Source organism: Pelmatolapia mariae, linkage group LG13, assembly GCF_036321145.2.
Source record: "Pelmatolapia mariae isolate MD_Pm_ZW linkage group LG13, Pm_UMD_F_2, whole genome shotgun sequence".
Lineage (NCBI taxonomy): Eukaryota > Metazoa > Chordata > Actinopteri > Cichliformes > Cichlidae > Pelmatolapia > Pelmatolapia mariae.
In genome coordinates this window covers 4,465,748-4,483,500 of record NC_086238.1, presented here as the reverse complement: position 1 = coordinate 4,483,500, position 17,753 = coordinate 4,465,748, and the positions used below count along the sequence as shown (strand labels likewise).

Below are 17,753 nucleotides of genomic sequence, written 5' to 3'. Positions count from 1 at the left end.
CAAGTGAATTTTAGGAATTTTTCTGTCATTAATTGAATATCTATTACTTAAGTACTTTGGTGTAGTATGAATGGGCAGGGAGAAAGTCTTTATTATATCAGCCATATGTTTGACACCCCTCCTCTAAAATATGGTCTGATCCTGTGTCTTTGTCTCTTAAAGAGACCAGAGCCTGAGTACCGTATCCATGTTGATGCAATGTCGGAGGAAGAAGTTGCCCAGGTTGGCAGAGTCACTTGAGTTATCAGACTGCAGTGTGGGAAACGTCTTCAAGATGTGAAAAGCTGTGTCCTCCTGTCCCTGAGTTATCAGGCTCAGACACAAGTTCATGGCATCTGCAAGAACAACAACACACACACAATTTGTATAACAGCTCCCAATTTCTTTAAGTCGAGACTTTGACTAAATTGTATTTATTTTTATGATTTTACTTTCATAAAACTAAAGTGAGTGCTGTAAAACACGTCACATTAATGTGTACCTGGAACGTAACCCCTCTCATGCCTCAAGCGCTCGACCATCTCTGGGATGTGCTGCTGGTGTTTGGACTTGGCCAGCGTGAAGATGACCTGCATGATGTCCCGGTCCATCAGACTGCAGTCTGCACTCTCTGCCGCCTCCAGAGTCTGAAAGAAAGCAAATTAATAAGGAAGAGAGAGGAGGGGTATAAAACTGAGTAAGCAACCTTGAAAATCTAAAATTCTTCTGATAACTTTTATAAAATTTTGTCTGAAAATCAAAATTTATATATATATCTCAATTATTTGGCAACCTGACATGTCTGACTTTAAACAGCATTATTACTAGACAGATGAATGATTTATTTAAGACAAAGTAAAATTTATTATACAGTTAGCAATATAATTATTAGCCAAACCCATTTTTCATATGTTTGTGCCCCCTAGGGGGGCATGTTTGTTTTAACAGATTAATTCACTGTGGTAGCCGCTCAGATGTAATGGACAATTTAAATCAATAATCCATTTAACAAACTTTATCAGGCTGGTCTACGATGACCCATGCAAATGCCTGAAAAGACTCAAAACAGAACATTTTGCTGGTAAAATCCCTGCCTCAACTTACTCACGATATACAACATGGCCAAAAATGCAGTGAGACAGAAAAAAAAATAAAAATCATCAAATGTGGTTTGCACTAGGTTTGCAAATACAATTATATGTTATATTTTTAACCACAATGTCAGTGACACAGTAGCTCATCCAGCTCATAATTCAAAGGTTACTGTAATATGTGAAGTACATAAATAAAGCAAGAGTAGCAACTGACCATGATCACCCATTAAGTGATCCTTATCTGAAAATTTAAATTTGGACTGTACTGACTCTTTTGAGTTTTGGATAGACTGTTGGAGACCTCGCATCACACAAGCTCAGCATACCTTCACCAGATAAGCTAAAAAAGTGGCAAGCAGTTCAAAAGCTGCACGCTTAAATGCACCTACACCTTCAACCCTTAGGTGGCACTACACACAATGAATGCACACACCTTTTTCATGTTTTCCAGATCGCCCTTCTCAGCATATGCGTTCAACAGCGACACATAAGTGTCAGGACCCGGTTCAATTCCTGCTCCATGCATCACAGACAAGATGTTCTTAGCACTCTCGATGTCACTGAGGAGTAATAAAGATGACAGCTTATTTAAATCCAAATTCCTTCAATTATAGCATTTGTTATGTGATATTAAATTCAGTATGTAAAAAAAAAAAAAATAGATAAATAAAAAAGTACTGACACTTACCCTGCACGAGCATGACCTGTCACCAACGAGCTGAACACAGCTTCAGTGATGGGCAAGTCTTTACTCTTCATGAAACCCAATATAGTGCTGAGAAAGCCGAAAAGCATTACATCAACATTAAAATGAGAAGAAAAAAAAAAGCAAGCAACACAACAAGTAATCTAACAGTAAACCAAAATACCCAGACACAGAAAAGGCTGCTGAGCTGAATGACAAGTATTTAAAAGAATAAATAAACAAAAACCACCACACAGAAAAATTTATAATGATCAGCCCTCCTGATCATGATATAACAAGAGGGCTTGTTCTTCCTGTTAAAAGGTACTTTTTAACTTCCTACTGTCACTAAGTGCTTGCTCATAGTGGGCAATCTGATTGTTGGGGAGGATGGATTTTATTATTGTAGGGTCATACCAGGGACTACAGATGACTAAAGGCATATTTACATGATGAATATAAATGCTCATGTTAATTAACATGCACTGTTCCTTTAAAAAAACAATAGTGAATGAGTCATTCACTCAGGAAATACACTGAAATTTGTGAGGAGGAGAGTTCGCCTGGCAAGATCAGTGCTCACAAGTCACACTGCAGTCAGCAGAAACAGAGACAGTCTCATCAGTAGTAAAGGGTTCAATGAAAACATTTCACATGGTGTTATATGCATGTGGACTTTTAGGAGTAACCAAAATAGTTTCTTTAAAGACACGTACTCCATTCACCTGAATTGTGAAACTGTTAGTTCAGCAAAAGTACCCGCAGTGGACAGGTTACTATTAAGAAAAGAACGTTTACCCACCTGGCTCCTTCAATATCTCCATTTTGGCAGTAGGCTGCGATGAGCCTCTGGTAGGTAACCTATGCATAAAAATAAAACAAATTAAAACAGCTAGAATTAACAAAATGAAATACTCTCTTCATGTAGTTGATGGGACCAAGCACACAAATCTAACTATGCATTTCTTGCCATTACAGCACTCTGCACTGCACTACTTACTCTGTTGGGCTGGATATTAGCCGCTTCCATCTTGGCCAGGAAGTCAGTGGGGGAGAATTTGAACTCATTCTGCAGGTAAACCTTCAGCAAAGCATTGTAGTGGCTCACATCATACTGTGCACCTAGCGAAGACAATGTGCAGCCAGGGTAATTAAACATATACAAAATACTCTAATTCCTAGACAACACAACTAGGATTTTGTAGTGCACATCTCTTGTGTGTGCAAGATAAACAAACACTCTACTTAGCGCAGCCCCTTACCCAACTCCTTCAGTTTCTCCCACACACGGTGTGCCAGCTCAGTGCGTTCTTCCAGAGGCACCTCAGGCAGCAGGGACCCACAGCTACGGAGCAGCAACAGGGCCTGGTTACCACTGGGATAGCCTGCAGATGGCAGAGGTGGATGAGGAAGGAGAGAGAAAGCAAAACATTTCATCACTGTTTCTCAAAGTTCAAATGGCCGTTAGCAGGCATCCATTATTAAAGGTCCCTCTGTGGTTGCTCATCCTCTTGCCTACCTGTCCTGCAGATATCATGGAAGATGCGGAGCAGCAGGGTCTTGGTAATACGACCGGTCCTCCTCACAGAACTGTCCAGCCTAGTCAGGGCCCAGTCGAACTGCTGCGCTTGCTTGGAGCGCACTGCAATGCTGGCTTCATCCTTTTGCTCGGTGGCCACAGAAAAACTACGCACACACCCCGCTGCATATGACCACACGCGACTGTGAAGATACAGGCCACAGGTATAAATGCAACAGCAGAAAAATAACTAACTCAGTTCTGCTGTGGATGCATATCAGAGAAAAGAAATATTTAATTTCAGAAAGTCTGCCCCACCATCACAGTATGTGTTTACTGCACAACAACAGGCATGTTGTCAAAGACAGTTACACAGCTGTACACAGTGAAAGCCAGACCTGTGACCTTGAAGTGAGGAAAAAGTCCCTCCAAATAGGTCCACGGCTGCTCGTAGCCATCACTTATATATCAGCTGAGGCCGGTTTTTCTTTCGTGCTCAGTAACAATACTATAAATGTTCATTTAAGCTGCAATTTACGCGCATCATCGTGGCTGCTGTGTAACAGTGCACACTGGTCTCCAGTGATAGGCCCAAAAGTCAGCGTGTGTACAGCTGGGAGCAAATTGATGGCAGGAACTGGTTGCTAACAGTTACAGCTTCATTACGAACTAGATTATAGTAACCGGCTTGATTGCAGATTAAACAGACAGTGAGTTTACCCTGGATCTATAACGTATCCTAACATGATAACAAACCACATTTAATGCAGCAGGTCATATCTGTCAACACTTGCGTGTGCCTTTGGGTGTCATTGAGCCTCAATGACATCTCTGCTGCTGCATGCTCACGCGTGAATCACAGATGCCTGGTACCTGGACGCGTTTTCAGTAACAGGTCCGATCTGTCGGGCACAAACTCGGGTCCTTCTGCCGCCGAGAGCCCCGCTGTACAGCCGACCAAGCGTCGGTCCGTTTCTTTTAGTGCATGTGATCTGAAGCACACCCGAAGGCGAAAACTTGAGTAACCGGGATGATCTCAAGAGCGCAGCCATGTTTTCTGTCGCAGCGTGGAAGAACATCCGCACCACGTGACTTGCCAAAAGTCCTCGCGAGAGCGACGCTATTTGTGCAGTGAGTATAAGGCGTGCGGTGAAAAGAAACGTTCTTTGGGACATGGCTAAAGGCTGGAAAATACATGTATAGTAGCATCTTTAACCTTTACATATTGTTTATATTCTTTGCCTTGACAGTATGGTTCAGGTCAGTGTTTTATTTTATGGTTTTTATCATACTCGTTTATGGAGAAAAAAAATCTATTTTCGCACTGTACGAGGGATGTCAAACTCTTAAGTGGGTGAAATTTCTCGTAATGTCGGTGTAAAGTTTAACTACACATTTAATTCCTGAGCTTTCTTAATATTAAAAAAAATGTATGTCTCAGACATTAAGTGTGATTAAGAAAATGCAGCTGTTGTAGATGAAAGGGCTTAAGCTTTAAGAAATTAAAATTAAGAGAAAAATGTCTGGTTGCTCATTGCCCTGACTATCCTGTAATTATAAAACAAAAATTCTGTTATTTTGAAGAAAGTTTCCGATTTTTCTTCACTTTGGACGCACCTTATAAAACTAAAAGGGAGAGCTTTATCAGTAGAAAAAGCTGATAAAGGAAAGATGTCGAAAATTTATGCCCTCTAACATTTTCCAAAGCCTTTTTGGGCCGGATTGGAGTCTTAGCCCGGCCAATTCTGCCCCCCTGGCCTTATGTTTGAGACTCCTGCACTATATAATTTCCTATTTGACGTAAGATATGAAAACATAACAGCCATAACGAAAACTCTAGAACTGTTTGGATTCATTATATAACCATGAAAACCTAAATAATAAATTAATAAATTAACAACCTGTCAGTGCGCCCCAGGGTGGCTGTGGCTACAGTGTAGCTTGCCATCACCAGTGTGTGAATGTGTGCGTGAATGGGTGGATGACTGGATGTGTAAAGCGCTTTGGGGTCCTTAGGGACTAGTAAAGCGCTATACAAATACAGGCCATTTACCATTTACTTAGATAACAAAACGTATTGCGAACTAATCTGTGCATTCAGAACAATACTAAGAAAACTTGCATGTGTGGGATTTGGATGTGTTTCCCACACTCACTGAATAACAGCTCAGGCTCCCTTGCAGTCTTATGTCAGTTCTTTTGAACTCTTATCACCACTGTCCTTTGGAAAAACAAATACACACATGTACAGTTTCACCTCATCACTTATTAATTCAATAGTAAGGTTTTCAAGTACTATAACAGTTCTCCCAAAGCTAGTATGAAATTGTCTGTAATTCTATCCATCTATTCTCTTTCGCTTCTAAAAGTGTATCCCAGCTGCCATAGGGCGAGAGGTATGATCTATAATTAACTGACAAAAAATCTCCAGATGAGGATATTTTTACTGCTCTGAAATCTAAATTACTATTATAACAGAGGATTATACATACAAAAATCTGATATTTTGTCAGTTACGGATAAATCATTCTAAATGTATTAAATGACCTCTTTCTCCAAAGGTCCCTTTAAAGTAATTCATAAGTTTCAGAAATTGTAGTTTCAAATTTAAGGTGGAAACTTGATCGTTACATATCAAATTATATCTTATTTGTATATCACCTAATAACTGTTACAAAATAGTAACACTTAATGTGTTACTGCTGGAATTTCTGACTTTGCCCCTGGAGATGAATAAAGTATCCATCTATGTATGTATTGAAAACTCTTCTATTTCCAATTTGACTAATATAAATTCTTATGGCTTATACAGGAAATTTAAACAGATTTTAAATTATTTTTCTCCTCATTAAAATAAATTAATACAAGAAAGATAACCAAAGAAATTAGTGGAAAATATCAGCTTTTATTGCCAGTAGGAATTTGACTATATGAGAGAATATGATGCATTTTATTACAACATGAACTTTTGCATCAACACGTTAAACCAAATCTTCTTTAACTTAGTTCTTCAATCAGCTTATCACTATCTTTTCTCTTCCCTTTCTGTAAATTCTCAACTACAGTCTTGGCTTTCTGCATGCTGTTCCTTGCACTCTCTCTTTTACTGTGTTCGCTCCACAGCTCAACTGCCAGTCTATGAATCTGATGTACATTGTCCAGCACCCAGGCTTGAAAGAATTCACACTTCTTGCTTGCCAGGAAGTACTTCCGTCTCTTTTCCACTTCCTCTCCATCTTTAGACAGGGCCATTTTGGCCCGGGAGAGCACAGAACGAAGTTGACTCAAGGCTGCCAGGGAGTATCCAGCAGCATCCTTTCTGTCTCTGCCAGTCATGATATGAGCCACGGCCTCCACAGCCCTGGCTGGGGCAAGAAGGTCCTCCTTGTCAAGGTAACCTCCATCTAAAATGAGAGCTTCTCCACAGCCTAAGGCCTCTTGGAGAGAGGTGAACACCTTGCTTGAGTTCAGTGCCTCAGACAGAGCAAGAATCATGTCACAGAACTCAAACATCAGTGAATCGGTGTCACCGTTAAACAGGCACAGGGTAAAAGCATAGCCAAAAAGTGCATTCACTAAACCATAGCAAACCAGAGGAGATGGATTTGGACATAAGGAACTCAGCTTTGGAATTTTTGAAGAAATTGGGGGTACTGCTGAACTTCCTTTGCCCTTGCTCATTTCCTTCCCGGTTCCTCCTTTCAAGCTTTTCGGCTTTGATTTGCTTCGTTTCTGAACACCTTGTGAGGTTTTCACTCCATTATCAATGTCCTGCTTTTCCATAGTTGTCACAGTTTCTCTCTCCTGTCTGCTTACTTCTTCCTCAAGCACTTCCACCAGTGCTCTGCCTCCCTCCTCATGTTCCTCCCACCATGGCTTCCAAAGGGGAACCAAGCCACCAAGAGCTCCATCCTTCATGAGACTCACAAAACTCTCTTTCTCTTTGTTGTTGAGAAGTTCCCACAGCTCCTCTTCTGAAAGTTTGTCAATCTCGAGCCCTGAGAGCCGATCAGCCAAGTCCAGCTCTCCTTGTGCACTTTCAGCATCCTCATCAGTGTCTCCAGGAATCAGCGCACCTCCTCCAATCTCGTCAAGTTTTCCCAAAATATCCTCAATCTCCGTTGCACTCCCTTCTCCAGACTGCTGAAGCTCTGCTAACCTGGCCAGGAGCTCCACAGCCTGGACTTTCTCAGCTGCCTCTCCTTCCCTATCATCTGTGTCATCTGACACAACACCCGCCTCTTTTAACAAACTCTCCATCCCCCCTTGTGTCATTTCTGCCTTTTGTTTGAGTCCCACAAGAATCTCCTGCATTTTCTTTCTCCCTTCAGTCTCAGTTGTCCCCATTTCCTTCAGCTCCTGTAGAACAGACTCCTTGTAAAACTCTTCAGAGCATGCAGAGTGATCAGGGCTCTTGTAGCACTCCAAGCCACAGTACTGCAGGTTACACCTGGGACAGGTGTAGCAAGGAGGTTTACTTTTACACAACATGCAAAGTCCACTCCTTCCAGAGACACCACCATCCTCTGGAGCATTATCATGGCTCCTGGCAGGTGTGAGAAGCTCTTCATTTATAGACGTAGCTCCTCTGTGCGGAAGCAGAATGCCATCTCTGGTCACTGTTTCGGACTCCTCATCCGTCCACTCCTCCTTTGGACCGATGTCTGTGAGAAGACTCCTCACGGACGGAGGCAGTCCCCGTCTAATTACTGGATTCATTAGAACTGAACCGACACGCGGTTTTGGAACAAATCAGGAGAGAGCGTTATGGTGCAGGAGCAGTAACCTACAGATATGGAAAAGGCACGTTAGTTTCGATTAACGACACTTGTTAAAGTGCTACGAACGAAAAGTGCATATTTTGCGCAGCGGCCATCGTTTATCAGCTTTAAAAATACTTTAAGCATCGCCAGAATGCTTTCCTAACCTTATAGCTGTTTCTTTTTTTAATGATAAATGCTCTACTTACTTCACAGCAATTTGCACTGACATTTGTTTTCCCTCTCACGCCGCCACGACGCCTTTTGATGACGTAGAGCTACGCAGTTTTCAGCGCTGCGCTGACGTAAGACTGCAGTTTTTGTGATATTGCATAATAATAATTTGCATAATTACTGGATTGTTTTTATCAGTAAATCTACATTAATAGGATTGCAGGGAGGAATAACTGGGTAATCAATCCAGTTTTTGAAGAAAACCATTTATTAAAGTAATTTGCATTAAGAAATGTTTTAAAAAGCAAAAATGTTCACATTTATTGAAAAAAAAAGATGTAGCGATGCAAATTAATTAAAAAATTCTCATCCATACAACATCTTGAAAAAATAGTATTCATCATACTTTAAAGACATCATAGTATCATATAATCCTACTACAACATTTCGCTCTGGGGCTGATGGCTTCTGGTTCGAGTACGAGTCTTATTTTCCCATGGAACCAGCTCTGATTTTGGATTCTGGTGACAGACACCCACTCTGCTTATAAGATTAGGCTTAACACTTTACTTTTTGAAAATGCTTATAGTTAGGGCTCGGTCAGGTGACCCTGAACCATCTTTTACTTATGCTGGAATAGGTTTTCCTGCAATGGGACTTTGTGTGATGCACTGAGAATTTCTTCTCGACTCTGATCTTCCTGCTCCACATGTGTTCCTACACCACCATGTATCGTTAGATTTTATCTTCTCTTTCCACCATGCCAATACGCTCCTGGCACATGGCTGCCTGAGCCTGGACTATGCAAGGTTTCCTTCTGTTTCTTCTTGTTAAAAGTATGTTTGTCCGTCCCACTGTTGCCATGTGCTGGCTCACAGCAAGTCTGATTGTTGGGGTTTTACGCTTATAGTGTCTTTACTTTACAATTTAAACCGACTTAAGGAGACTGATGTCATATCTGAGACTAACTGAAATTTCTTAACTAGGTGCAGGACACCCTGCTTCAGGGGCATTTCCAGTCAGAGAGGCTAAAGGTGATCAGAAGATTTTATCCCAAAATAAAAACCAAGCAAAATCACTTGAAAATTGGTTGTAAATTTAGTGATATCAATTTTCACAGACCTCCATAAAAGAAGACAGCAAATAAACTAAATGTTTGATGAGGGCCAGCATAACCATAGGGCCTTCTTTTAGCGCTTCGCTTGGACAGGTGTCCAGTCTATCTAGGGCTAATGCAGAGAGAACCACATACATTCATATTCAGCCAATTTAGAATCATCAGTTAACCTAACATACATGTCTTTGGACTGTGAATGCATTCACACAGAAACCTCCATCTGACCAAATTATAGTAGGATATGGTTCCTGCTGCTGCTATTAACAACACATTACTTATTTGGGTTACTTATATGGTTTAAAAATGTGATGACAAAATTAAAGTAAGATTTGATTTCTGTAAAAACAATATACTTTTATAACCAAAATGTATTTTTATGTAATGAAGGTAGACTAACAGGTTTTCATATCATATATCATTTAGCGAATACGCCGTTTATAGTGAAAACATAATGAGAATATTTATTTAACATTAATGCTGTAAATAATTACTTTAGTCTACACTATGATTTTTCAGTTAATCTTCATATTTTTAATCTCAGATTAAGCAGATAAAGCAGGATTATCTTAAACTATGCCTTCTATCAGCTCCTCGTTTGATCCACTGTCTTAAATAAGTTGTTTTAGACGTTTAGATGTTCTTACTGGCTGCCTGTCCAAAACAGAAGTTTTAAACAGCGGGTGGGCGGAGCTTCAGCCATAAAGCTAGAGATGTGCGATTGAGATTACCATCATTTGCCACTCTTACTGACATCACAACGAGCCAAGTAAGTAAAAACTGACTAAAACATACTGTTGAAAAAATCTGAAGCCTGAGCCTGCTTGTACATATGGACTACTGAGCTATTAGAACATTTTCCCAAAAACTCTTGTAGAAAATGGATTTATGGAAAATAGAAAGAATAGAGAAAAGCATAATCGATCCCTGGTCAGCATGGTGGTGCAGTACATGGTCGCCTCACAGCAGTAAGGCTCCTGGTTCAAACCTGCCAGCCAGCTAAGGCCTTTCTGTGTGGAGTTTTTGTGCTCTTCTTGTGCCTGCCTGGGTTTTCTACAGGTACTCTGGCGGCTTTCCAATACATGCTGGTTAACTGGTGATTCTAAATTGTCCACAGGTTGTCTGGGGCCCTATTTGTAAGCACTGGGTGGCTTTTTCAGAGCCCCATTTCAAAAAAGGCTATTTTTTGTGTAATCATGATTGTAACTGCATTTTAATTGATTTGTAAATTGATTTGCATAGATGCGAGTGTGAGCTAATGAATGAGTCAGTTAAAAAAGACAAGTGAATTAAAAATGTAAATAATTGCCTCCCTTTAAACATTGGAAATTAAATGTCCTAATATTTTAATAGGATGTCTCCTTTTTAAGCCTGACTTTTTGTGTGTGTGGCATGCATGTCTGAGTTTGTTGTGTGTGTCTTCCTGACTGCACTGTGTGTCTACATCTCCCGTAGGGCTGTTTGCTATGAGGTGATTGTCTCCTGTAGGGGGGTCAAGCATGGTAAAGGTCATGCAGGTGGGGAGTTGTCAGATGGCTGTCCACCCCTCACTGGGCCAAGGGGCTCTCGTGCCGCCTGTCAAAGCCTGTGGCGAAGCAGGGAGAAGAAAGGGTGTCTGGAGACGACGTGTGCCATGCTGTCTTGGCCCCGCCCCTGGCTGCCGTGCCAGCAGTTCTAGGTAGGCAGCTGCCTCCTCTTATCTCGCTTTTGCTTCTGTCTTATTCACTGTGACATGTGTAGTACCCCAACACAAAAGCTCCATGACTTACTCACTGACTACTACACTGATCACAAGAAGTAATGCAGATTCTTATCCATGTTAGGGAGGCTTTCAGACCAGGCCCATTTTCTTTCTGAGACTCCTTTAAAAAAAAAAACAACAACTTTATTTTCCGTTTATTAGTACAGATATAGACGGAAAAGACATAAATAGTGTTTGATGGTTCTATGGTTAGGGTCATAACCACAGGACTTCCCAGCAAAATGTTGTGTATTGCCTACACTTATGGCTCCTGGCATAGATACAATCTTATAATTCTCAAATGATAATAATACTACCTAAAATACCCCCATTATTCATTACACATGGGCCAACAAGGTGGAAGATTTTCTATACCAATTTAAATTGAATGCGGGAGAAAGTAAATTATAACAGAAGCATTATAAGAGGAGAAAGGACTTTGAATTAAGTAGATCAGCATCCCATGGCACTAGCTAATATTATGTGGGCCAATAATGGACTAAATACCACAACATGCATGACATTGGGGCAATATAATGTTAACTTATTGCTAAAATGAGGTAGCCAGAGTCATCTTGAGTCAAAGACAACTGTAAATACAGTCTGTGGTATCTATCCTCTTATACCATGGTCTACAGGCTGCAGGAAACTCTGAATTGTCCTCATAAAGATAGATGTACACAGACACACACACACACACACACAAATCCTGCTGTCTGCCACCAGCTGATAGGTGACAGGGAGCAGGCTCTGCCTTTTGGGCATGTCCAGCCCTGGAATGTCTGAAGCTGTCTACTGTACAGCAGCAGGGTGTGTGTGTGTGTGTGTGTGTGTGTGTGTGTGTGTGTGTGTGTGTGTGTGTGTGTGTGTGTGTGTGTGTGTTTGGAGCAAAAGAGAGTAGACTTATGTTGATGTGGACTGTTCTGTCACCTGTCAGCTCAACAGGATCTGGCGTTATAGAACACCCAAAAGCAAGGCTGTGTAATGGTGAGTGTATTAAGGGTGGAGGGTCCTGCCTCTGTTAAATATCCGGCTTCCATTTGAGGAGCCAGAAGCCAGTGTTTCATTCTGACTGACAGAGATTCTCACATACAGTCAAACTTTTACTTCCTCTTTAAATCCCATTAAGTGTAATGCGTGGAACAATATTCTCAGGAACATGATGAAATTATTTTAGACCTAATATAAAATAGCAAAAATATCACTGGGGGTATTAAATAGTAAGAGAGAAGAATGAGAATGACTCCTTGGAAAACATTAAATAATATAAAAAATATCTTTTGCAGAAGCGTCTAAACTGGGATTACAGCAGCACATTAAGTTTTTGGAGAACACAACAAAACAAAATTAATAAAGAGAATCAACACGGATACAGTAACAGTATATCAGTCAATACCCAGTTACAAAGATATTTAAAAAAAATGCTTAACCGCTATAAATTTTATGGATAGTTTAAGAAGTGCTAACATGTTTTTAAAGTTGTATGTTGGACTGTAATAACAGTGGGCACCATTCCTTCTGTTTTTGAGTCGTTCCCATCGTCATTGAGAAACTTGTACAACCATGATTGTATGAATGTGGTTTGAAAGTCTGTGTGTGTGTGCGTGCATCAGTGTATGTCGCTGTGTTGGAACTGAAAGCTGACATAGCAACACCCTGTTTCCCCCCTCACCCTTTCAGCTTTCCTCCACAAACCTTTTTTCATGAATGAGCTCGAGCTTCCACACCATGAGAGCGTCAATGTACTCCTTCAATAATTCATCTCTGGGATCTATTATTTACCTATCACTTTTACTTCATCGCAAAAAGGCATCAATGTGCACCCACACACCTTTCCTCTCCCTTTCTCCTTTCCTTTGCCAGGTCACTCAATCCACATAAACAAATCCCTGTTTCCTGGGCAGCTCCTCAGTCTGCCTGAGCTAGTGGACTCTACCTATGAGCATGTGCTTGTCTGTGTGTGTGTGTGTGTGTGTGTGTGTGTGTGTGTGTGTGTGTGTGTGTGTGTGTGTGTGTGTGCACAGTGCAGCGTGTGATGTGCTAAAACACAGGTAGATGGGGCGGTAGCCTCTCAGTGACCTAAAGCGGCTGCTGACAGCAGTGACAGTAGAAACAAGCATGGAGAAGCAAAAAGAAACCTCACACCACTCTAGAAGTCAACTTTCCATGTGTCGCTGCACCTCTCAAAGCACGCAGGAAATAAAGGGTACAGTGTATCACAGTAGCCTACACCAGTAATTTCATGTACTATCCCCTTTGTTTACACCAGCGATTTTATGTACTGTAATTTTGCAGGCTTCAGAGTTTATACTTTTTCTAGTGGTTACTCAGTCAGTCATTCACTGGTTGTCTCTCTTCTCTCTTTTTTCAGCATCATGTTTTTTTTATGATCTTCCACTCTAGATCTGTTTCTCTGTGTTAAAAAATGCATTTTTGTTACTGTCTAAAAGGTATAGATCTGAAATTGCTGACATTTCTATGAATTCATTTCATTGCTGCAGAAACAGCAACCCCCCTCAACCCACTATTGATGTTTGTAAGTTTTAAAGTTTCATTTGATTAGTCCTGTTAAGCTACAGGGCAGCATGGTGGTTTAGCAATTAGTACTGAGCCCTCATAGCAAGAAGGTTCTGGCTTTGAATCCAGTTTGTGGCCTTTCTGTGCCCCTCTCTGGGTTCTCTGTCTGAGTGGCTCCAGCAATACAAAGATATGCACATGAGGTTAATTGGTGATTCTAAAATGGCCATAGGTGTCTGTCCATCTGTGGAAAGACAACAGGTCCAGGGTGTCCCGGGTGTGTGTTGCCTCAATGTCAGCTGGCATATTGTCCCGCCCCCATGTGATCCTGAACTGGATAAGTAGAACAAAATTGAGGGCTGGATGGATGGATGATGAGCTAGAAGCTCTTCAATAATTATTATGCTGTTCGCCTTTATATGCATTTATAGATGTTTCTGGAAGCCTTTATCATCACAACAAGGTTTAAAGGCAAAAATCAAAAAGCATTTAATTAATTTAATTTCAAAGTTTTTAAGGTAACTAAATTAATAGAAATTAATAGAAATGCGAGAAATAAATTTAATGTTTATTTATTTTCTTTAAGCATATCTTTATTTTGCACTTACACAAACAGATGTATACAAAACACACCCAAACCATGTGAAGGCAGAAAGCTACATTTATCAAAATGCACCCCAGTCAAACCTACACCCAAATCTTTATTTGTGGTTTATTGTATCATGAATGGCTATGACTCAGTCTCCAATCCCTCCAGTCCACTGCCAATGTGCCTCTGGGCAAGATATTGAACGTATATATTGATCGTACATCGGTGTGTGTTAGTTAAAAAGAGTGCTATTAGGATAACCACTGTATTTTTAGTTGACAGACCAACAAGATAACAGATTTGATTTATTGGTAAGAATCTGATACAAAAGCTGAAAGAAAAACTTATAATTATTATAATTAAATAACGTATGGCAGTATTGCATGTTGGGAATGTCATGAAAAAAATTCCAAACTTGAACTGAGGTCAAAAATTTTTATCTTCAAACTCACAGTAAATAAAAAAGGAAAGAAAAATGCAATATAACATACTGTATTTACTCATCTCTACACTCCACTTTACTCTGGGTTAAATTTGAGGGATGTTTTTATAGATATGGCACACAAAAAAGAAGAAGTGCTGGGGGGGGTTTCAGACTGGCCTGTAGATTTTTCACAATAGCAGGTTGTGTAACAAGTAAAAAACCTTAGGGAAAAGTGCTTGAGACATGCCTGTCCTCTTTAGAGGAGAGATAGACATGACAAAAACAAGTGGACATTCAAAGCCCTTAACAAGCAGTGGTTAGTCATTACAAGCTCAAGTTGCACAGGGACAGAACTTTATTTCAGATGTTAAAGGAGATCCCAGAAATTTAAAAAAGTCAGGCTGAATTACTGGAAATATTTTCCTTTTAATGGGTTAGTACAGATCATAGTAACTCATCCAGTTTAAGCAGTATATCTGTATCTGTGTATATATTTAATATATATCTGGAACACAGTATAAATAACACATGAAACTAAAACAAGATATCACTTTCCTGTGTTTTTGTTTCGTGTTTTCCTCTCTGTCTTCTTAAGCCATGAGAAATAAGCTTCCTACTTTTTTTCCCCTCTACTTGCCCTTGTCCCTCTCTCTTCTTCTCTATCACACCATTCCCGCAGGAGACTGACTGTGTATCGGTGTATCACCCGCATCCATCTCTCTAACCTCCAGCCCTGCCTTTCCTCATCCCCACGAGAGGGAGCAGCGGATCAAGAAAAGGGGAAAGATTCGTGGAAGGAGGGAGGGAGGGAAAGAGAAGTGTTTCTGTGTCCCAAAGGATTGGTCTCTGTCTGTCTAAATCAGGAAGTGAGAATGTGACGGCAGGAGAGACAGAGCAGAGACATCCTTTCAGTGTGTGTGTGTGTGTGTGCACCTTGTTGAGCTGAGGTGTCATATATGTGAAGATCACAGCTTCACGCTGGTGGCAACCAGGGATGATGCTCTAAATCACTGAAATGCCAGAGACAACCGTTGTGATATGGGCCATGTCTGTGTGTGTTTGTGCGCGTGAATGTCTTTTGGGACATTTGATGGAGATTAATACTACTTTTAGAGTCTGAAAGTGAAAATGTTATCTAGTATGTCACCTTGGAAAAAAAAGTGTGTGACATTGTCTGATATAGACACACATACTCACTTGCACAAGCGGTCTAGATCACCAGTTTTCAGCCTTTTGTGTCTAGTGTATTTGAAAAGCCTGAAAAGTGAATTGAAGCACCCCTTCACTGACCATCCATGAAACTCTCATGTTGAAAATGTGATCATTTTAATTGATTTTTTTGTTATTTAACAACAATAATCATTTAAAGCACAAATAGTAGCCTCGATTTTTCAAGCATGCGTCTATTCATTTTAATTCCCATGATATTTATTTTCATTACAACCATTTGTCCATGCTTTTTTATGTAAATGTAAACAAGTAAACAAAACACTACTATGTTTTGTTTTTGTTTTATTTTAGTTATCCATAAATATTCTCCCCAGCTTACTAAGTTTGGTTGGGAATCACATTATTCATAATATTCACTATCCCCAGCATATGCACCCACACACAAACACACCTAGCAACATAACATTCGCTGCCTTCCTTGGATGAATAATTAGATGGACACGGAGCTGTCTCTCTGTTTTCCCCTCACACATTAAGCTACATGAATGTAGGCCAACTCACTGTCGACTTCACTTGCCTCTCATCACAATCAAAACAACACATAGATGTTGTCTTCTCTTGTTCATCAACCTCTGTCTATCCCTTGTTACCTCTATCTATCTTTAACTTTCTTTTTCATGAGGTGTGAGTCACAAAGAATTGTCTTGCAGATCAGCAGCACAACTGTCCCCGAGAAGAGGCAACATACACAGACTCTCACACACTGACGTTGATATAGTCATAGTCACATCATTATATCTGCATTAGCAGGGAAAGCCCTTCACGCTCCAACACCTACATGCCTTCAGTGCAGCATCTCATGTGTGTTGTAACTGATTTACAGTGTCCCTGTTCTATCTTGACAGATCATGCTCAGGAAATATGTAATACATGGCATATTATGTTTGTGTCATATACTTTATATATAGCATAGCTCTGACTTTTGAGTAAATTTCTTTAATTGAGACCAAGAAATAACCAGAAAAGTTGGTGTATTGAGATAAAAGGAATATATATAAGCGGCATGGAAAGCTGCTTTTATAGTTGCTATTTAAGCACGGTTATAACGTTTGCTGAATAATGGAAAAAAAACACAACTACAGACAAAAATGTCTTATTCAAATTCAAATGGGAATTTATACCCAGCACATCATTTTTGACAAATTCCTACACCTTTATTTTTATCCTTTTTAGCATTTTATCTAAAAGACAATGAGAACTGTGGCGATTTGGACACAAAATGTAAATTATAACCATGGATAATAATGATATTCCACTATTTATGCCACATCTTACATACTGAGCTCCTTTTGATTGACTTAAAACCCCCATTTGATGGCAAATCTAGTTCTTTGTAACTAACAAAGTTATCATTAATGTAAAACTGGAATGAGTTCAACTGAGACACTGTCGTGTGCAAAAGCCACATTTTTGCATGCTCATGTCATAAATCTATCACTTTGAATAGCAAGTAAGAGTAAAGTACAGACCAGACAAAAATCCTCTATCACTAAAAGGTATAATACACAAATACAAGCAAACATATGAAAAATGGGTTATGTGACTGGGCCATTACCTGAAGCAAGGTAAAGCAAGACAACAGATGAAATATTGAGAAGGGACAGGGGAGCACTTGGCATTTTGGGCACGCACATTATCACGCACTCGTACTGGGTTAGTGTTAGCTGGAAAAGGTTGTGCGTTAGGGTGTTTGACAGTGCTCTGACCCTGGCTGCGATGTTGACATTAGTGGACACATCACCTCTGCTTTGGGAAAAGGCCGACGGTGAGACCGCCCTCAAGCACAACACAAGGTTCTCTGTGTGAAGCACATGTTTATAGGCTTTGTGAAGGTAGAAGTATTAAATCAGTAACCTCTGCATCTCAAGTTAAAAAATAACTGTATAAAAGCAACTTTTTATATTCATCATAGCTTTACAACACAATG

At 40.2% G+C, this 17,753-nt stretch overlaps 2 protein-coding genes and 1 long non-coding RNA gene across 3 annotated transcripts in view; 1 reads left to right on the top strand and 2 right to left on the bottom strand.

Annotated features, from left to right (window-relative positions):
• The window catches only part of lrpprc (leucine-rich pentatricopeptide repeat containing), a 59,590-nt gene extending 55,238 nt beyond the window's left edge, over nt 1–4,352 (bottom strand). The window contains exons 1-9 of the mRNA XM_063491467.1: nt 4,151–4,352; nt 3,278–3,480; nt 3,021–3,143; nt 2,759–2,880; nt 2,561–2,619; nt 1,762–1,848; nt 1,507–1,633; nt 482–626; nt 181–335 (exon numbers count right to left, since the gene is read on the bottom strand). Of these exons, the coding sequence (XP_063347537.1) occupies nt 181–335; nt 482–626; nt 1,507–1,633; nt 1,762–1,848; nt 2,561–2,619; nt 2,759–2,880; nt 3,021–3,143; nt 3,278–3,480; nt 4,151–4,329 (1,200 nt within the window). The 5' untranslated portion in view covers nt 4,330–4,352. The remainder of the gene's footprint in view (nt 1–180; nt 336–481; nt 627–1,506; nt 1,634–1,761; nt 1,849–2,560; nt 2,620–2,758; nt 2,881–3,020; nt 3,144–3,277; nt 3,481–4,150) is intronic.
• An 80-nt stretch (nt 4,353–4,432) lies between these two features.
• On the top strand, nt 4,433–15,971 carry LOC134640296 (uncharacterized). The gene is made up of 3 exons (XR_010095437.1): nt 4,433–4,537; nt 10,781–11,003; nt 15,276–15,971. It is a non-coding gene; the product is annotated as an uncharacterized LOC134640296 (long non-coding RNA).
• Nucleotides 6,183–8,291, bottom strand: znhit2 (zinc finger, HIT-type containing 2). The gene is made up of 2 exons (XM_063491574.1): nt 8,247–8,291; nt 6,183–8,063 (listed from the first exon to the last, which is right to left on the bottom strand). Exon 2 carries the CDS (start codon nt 7,994–7,996, stop codon nt 6,275–6,277), a length of 1,722 nt encoding a protein of 573 aa, XP_063347644.1. The 5' UTR covers nt 7,997–8,063; nt 8,247–8,291; the 3' UTR covers nt 6,183–6,274.
• Nucleotides 15,972–17,753: the final 1,782 nt, after the last annotated feature.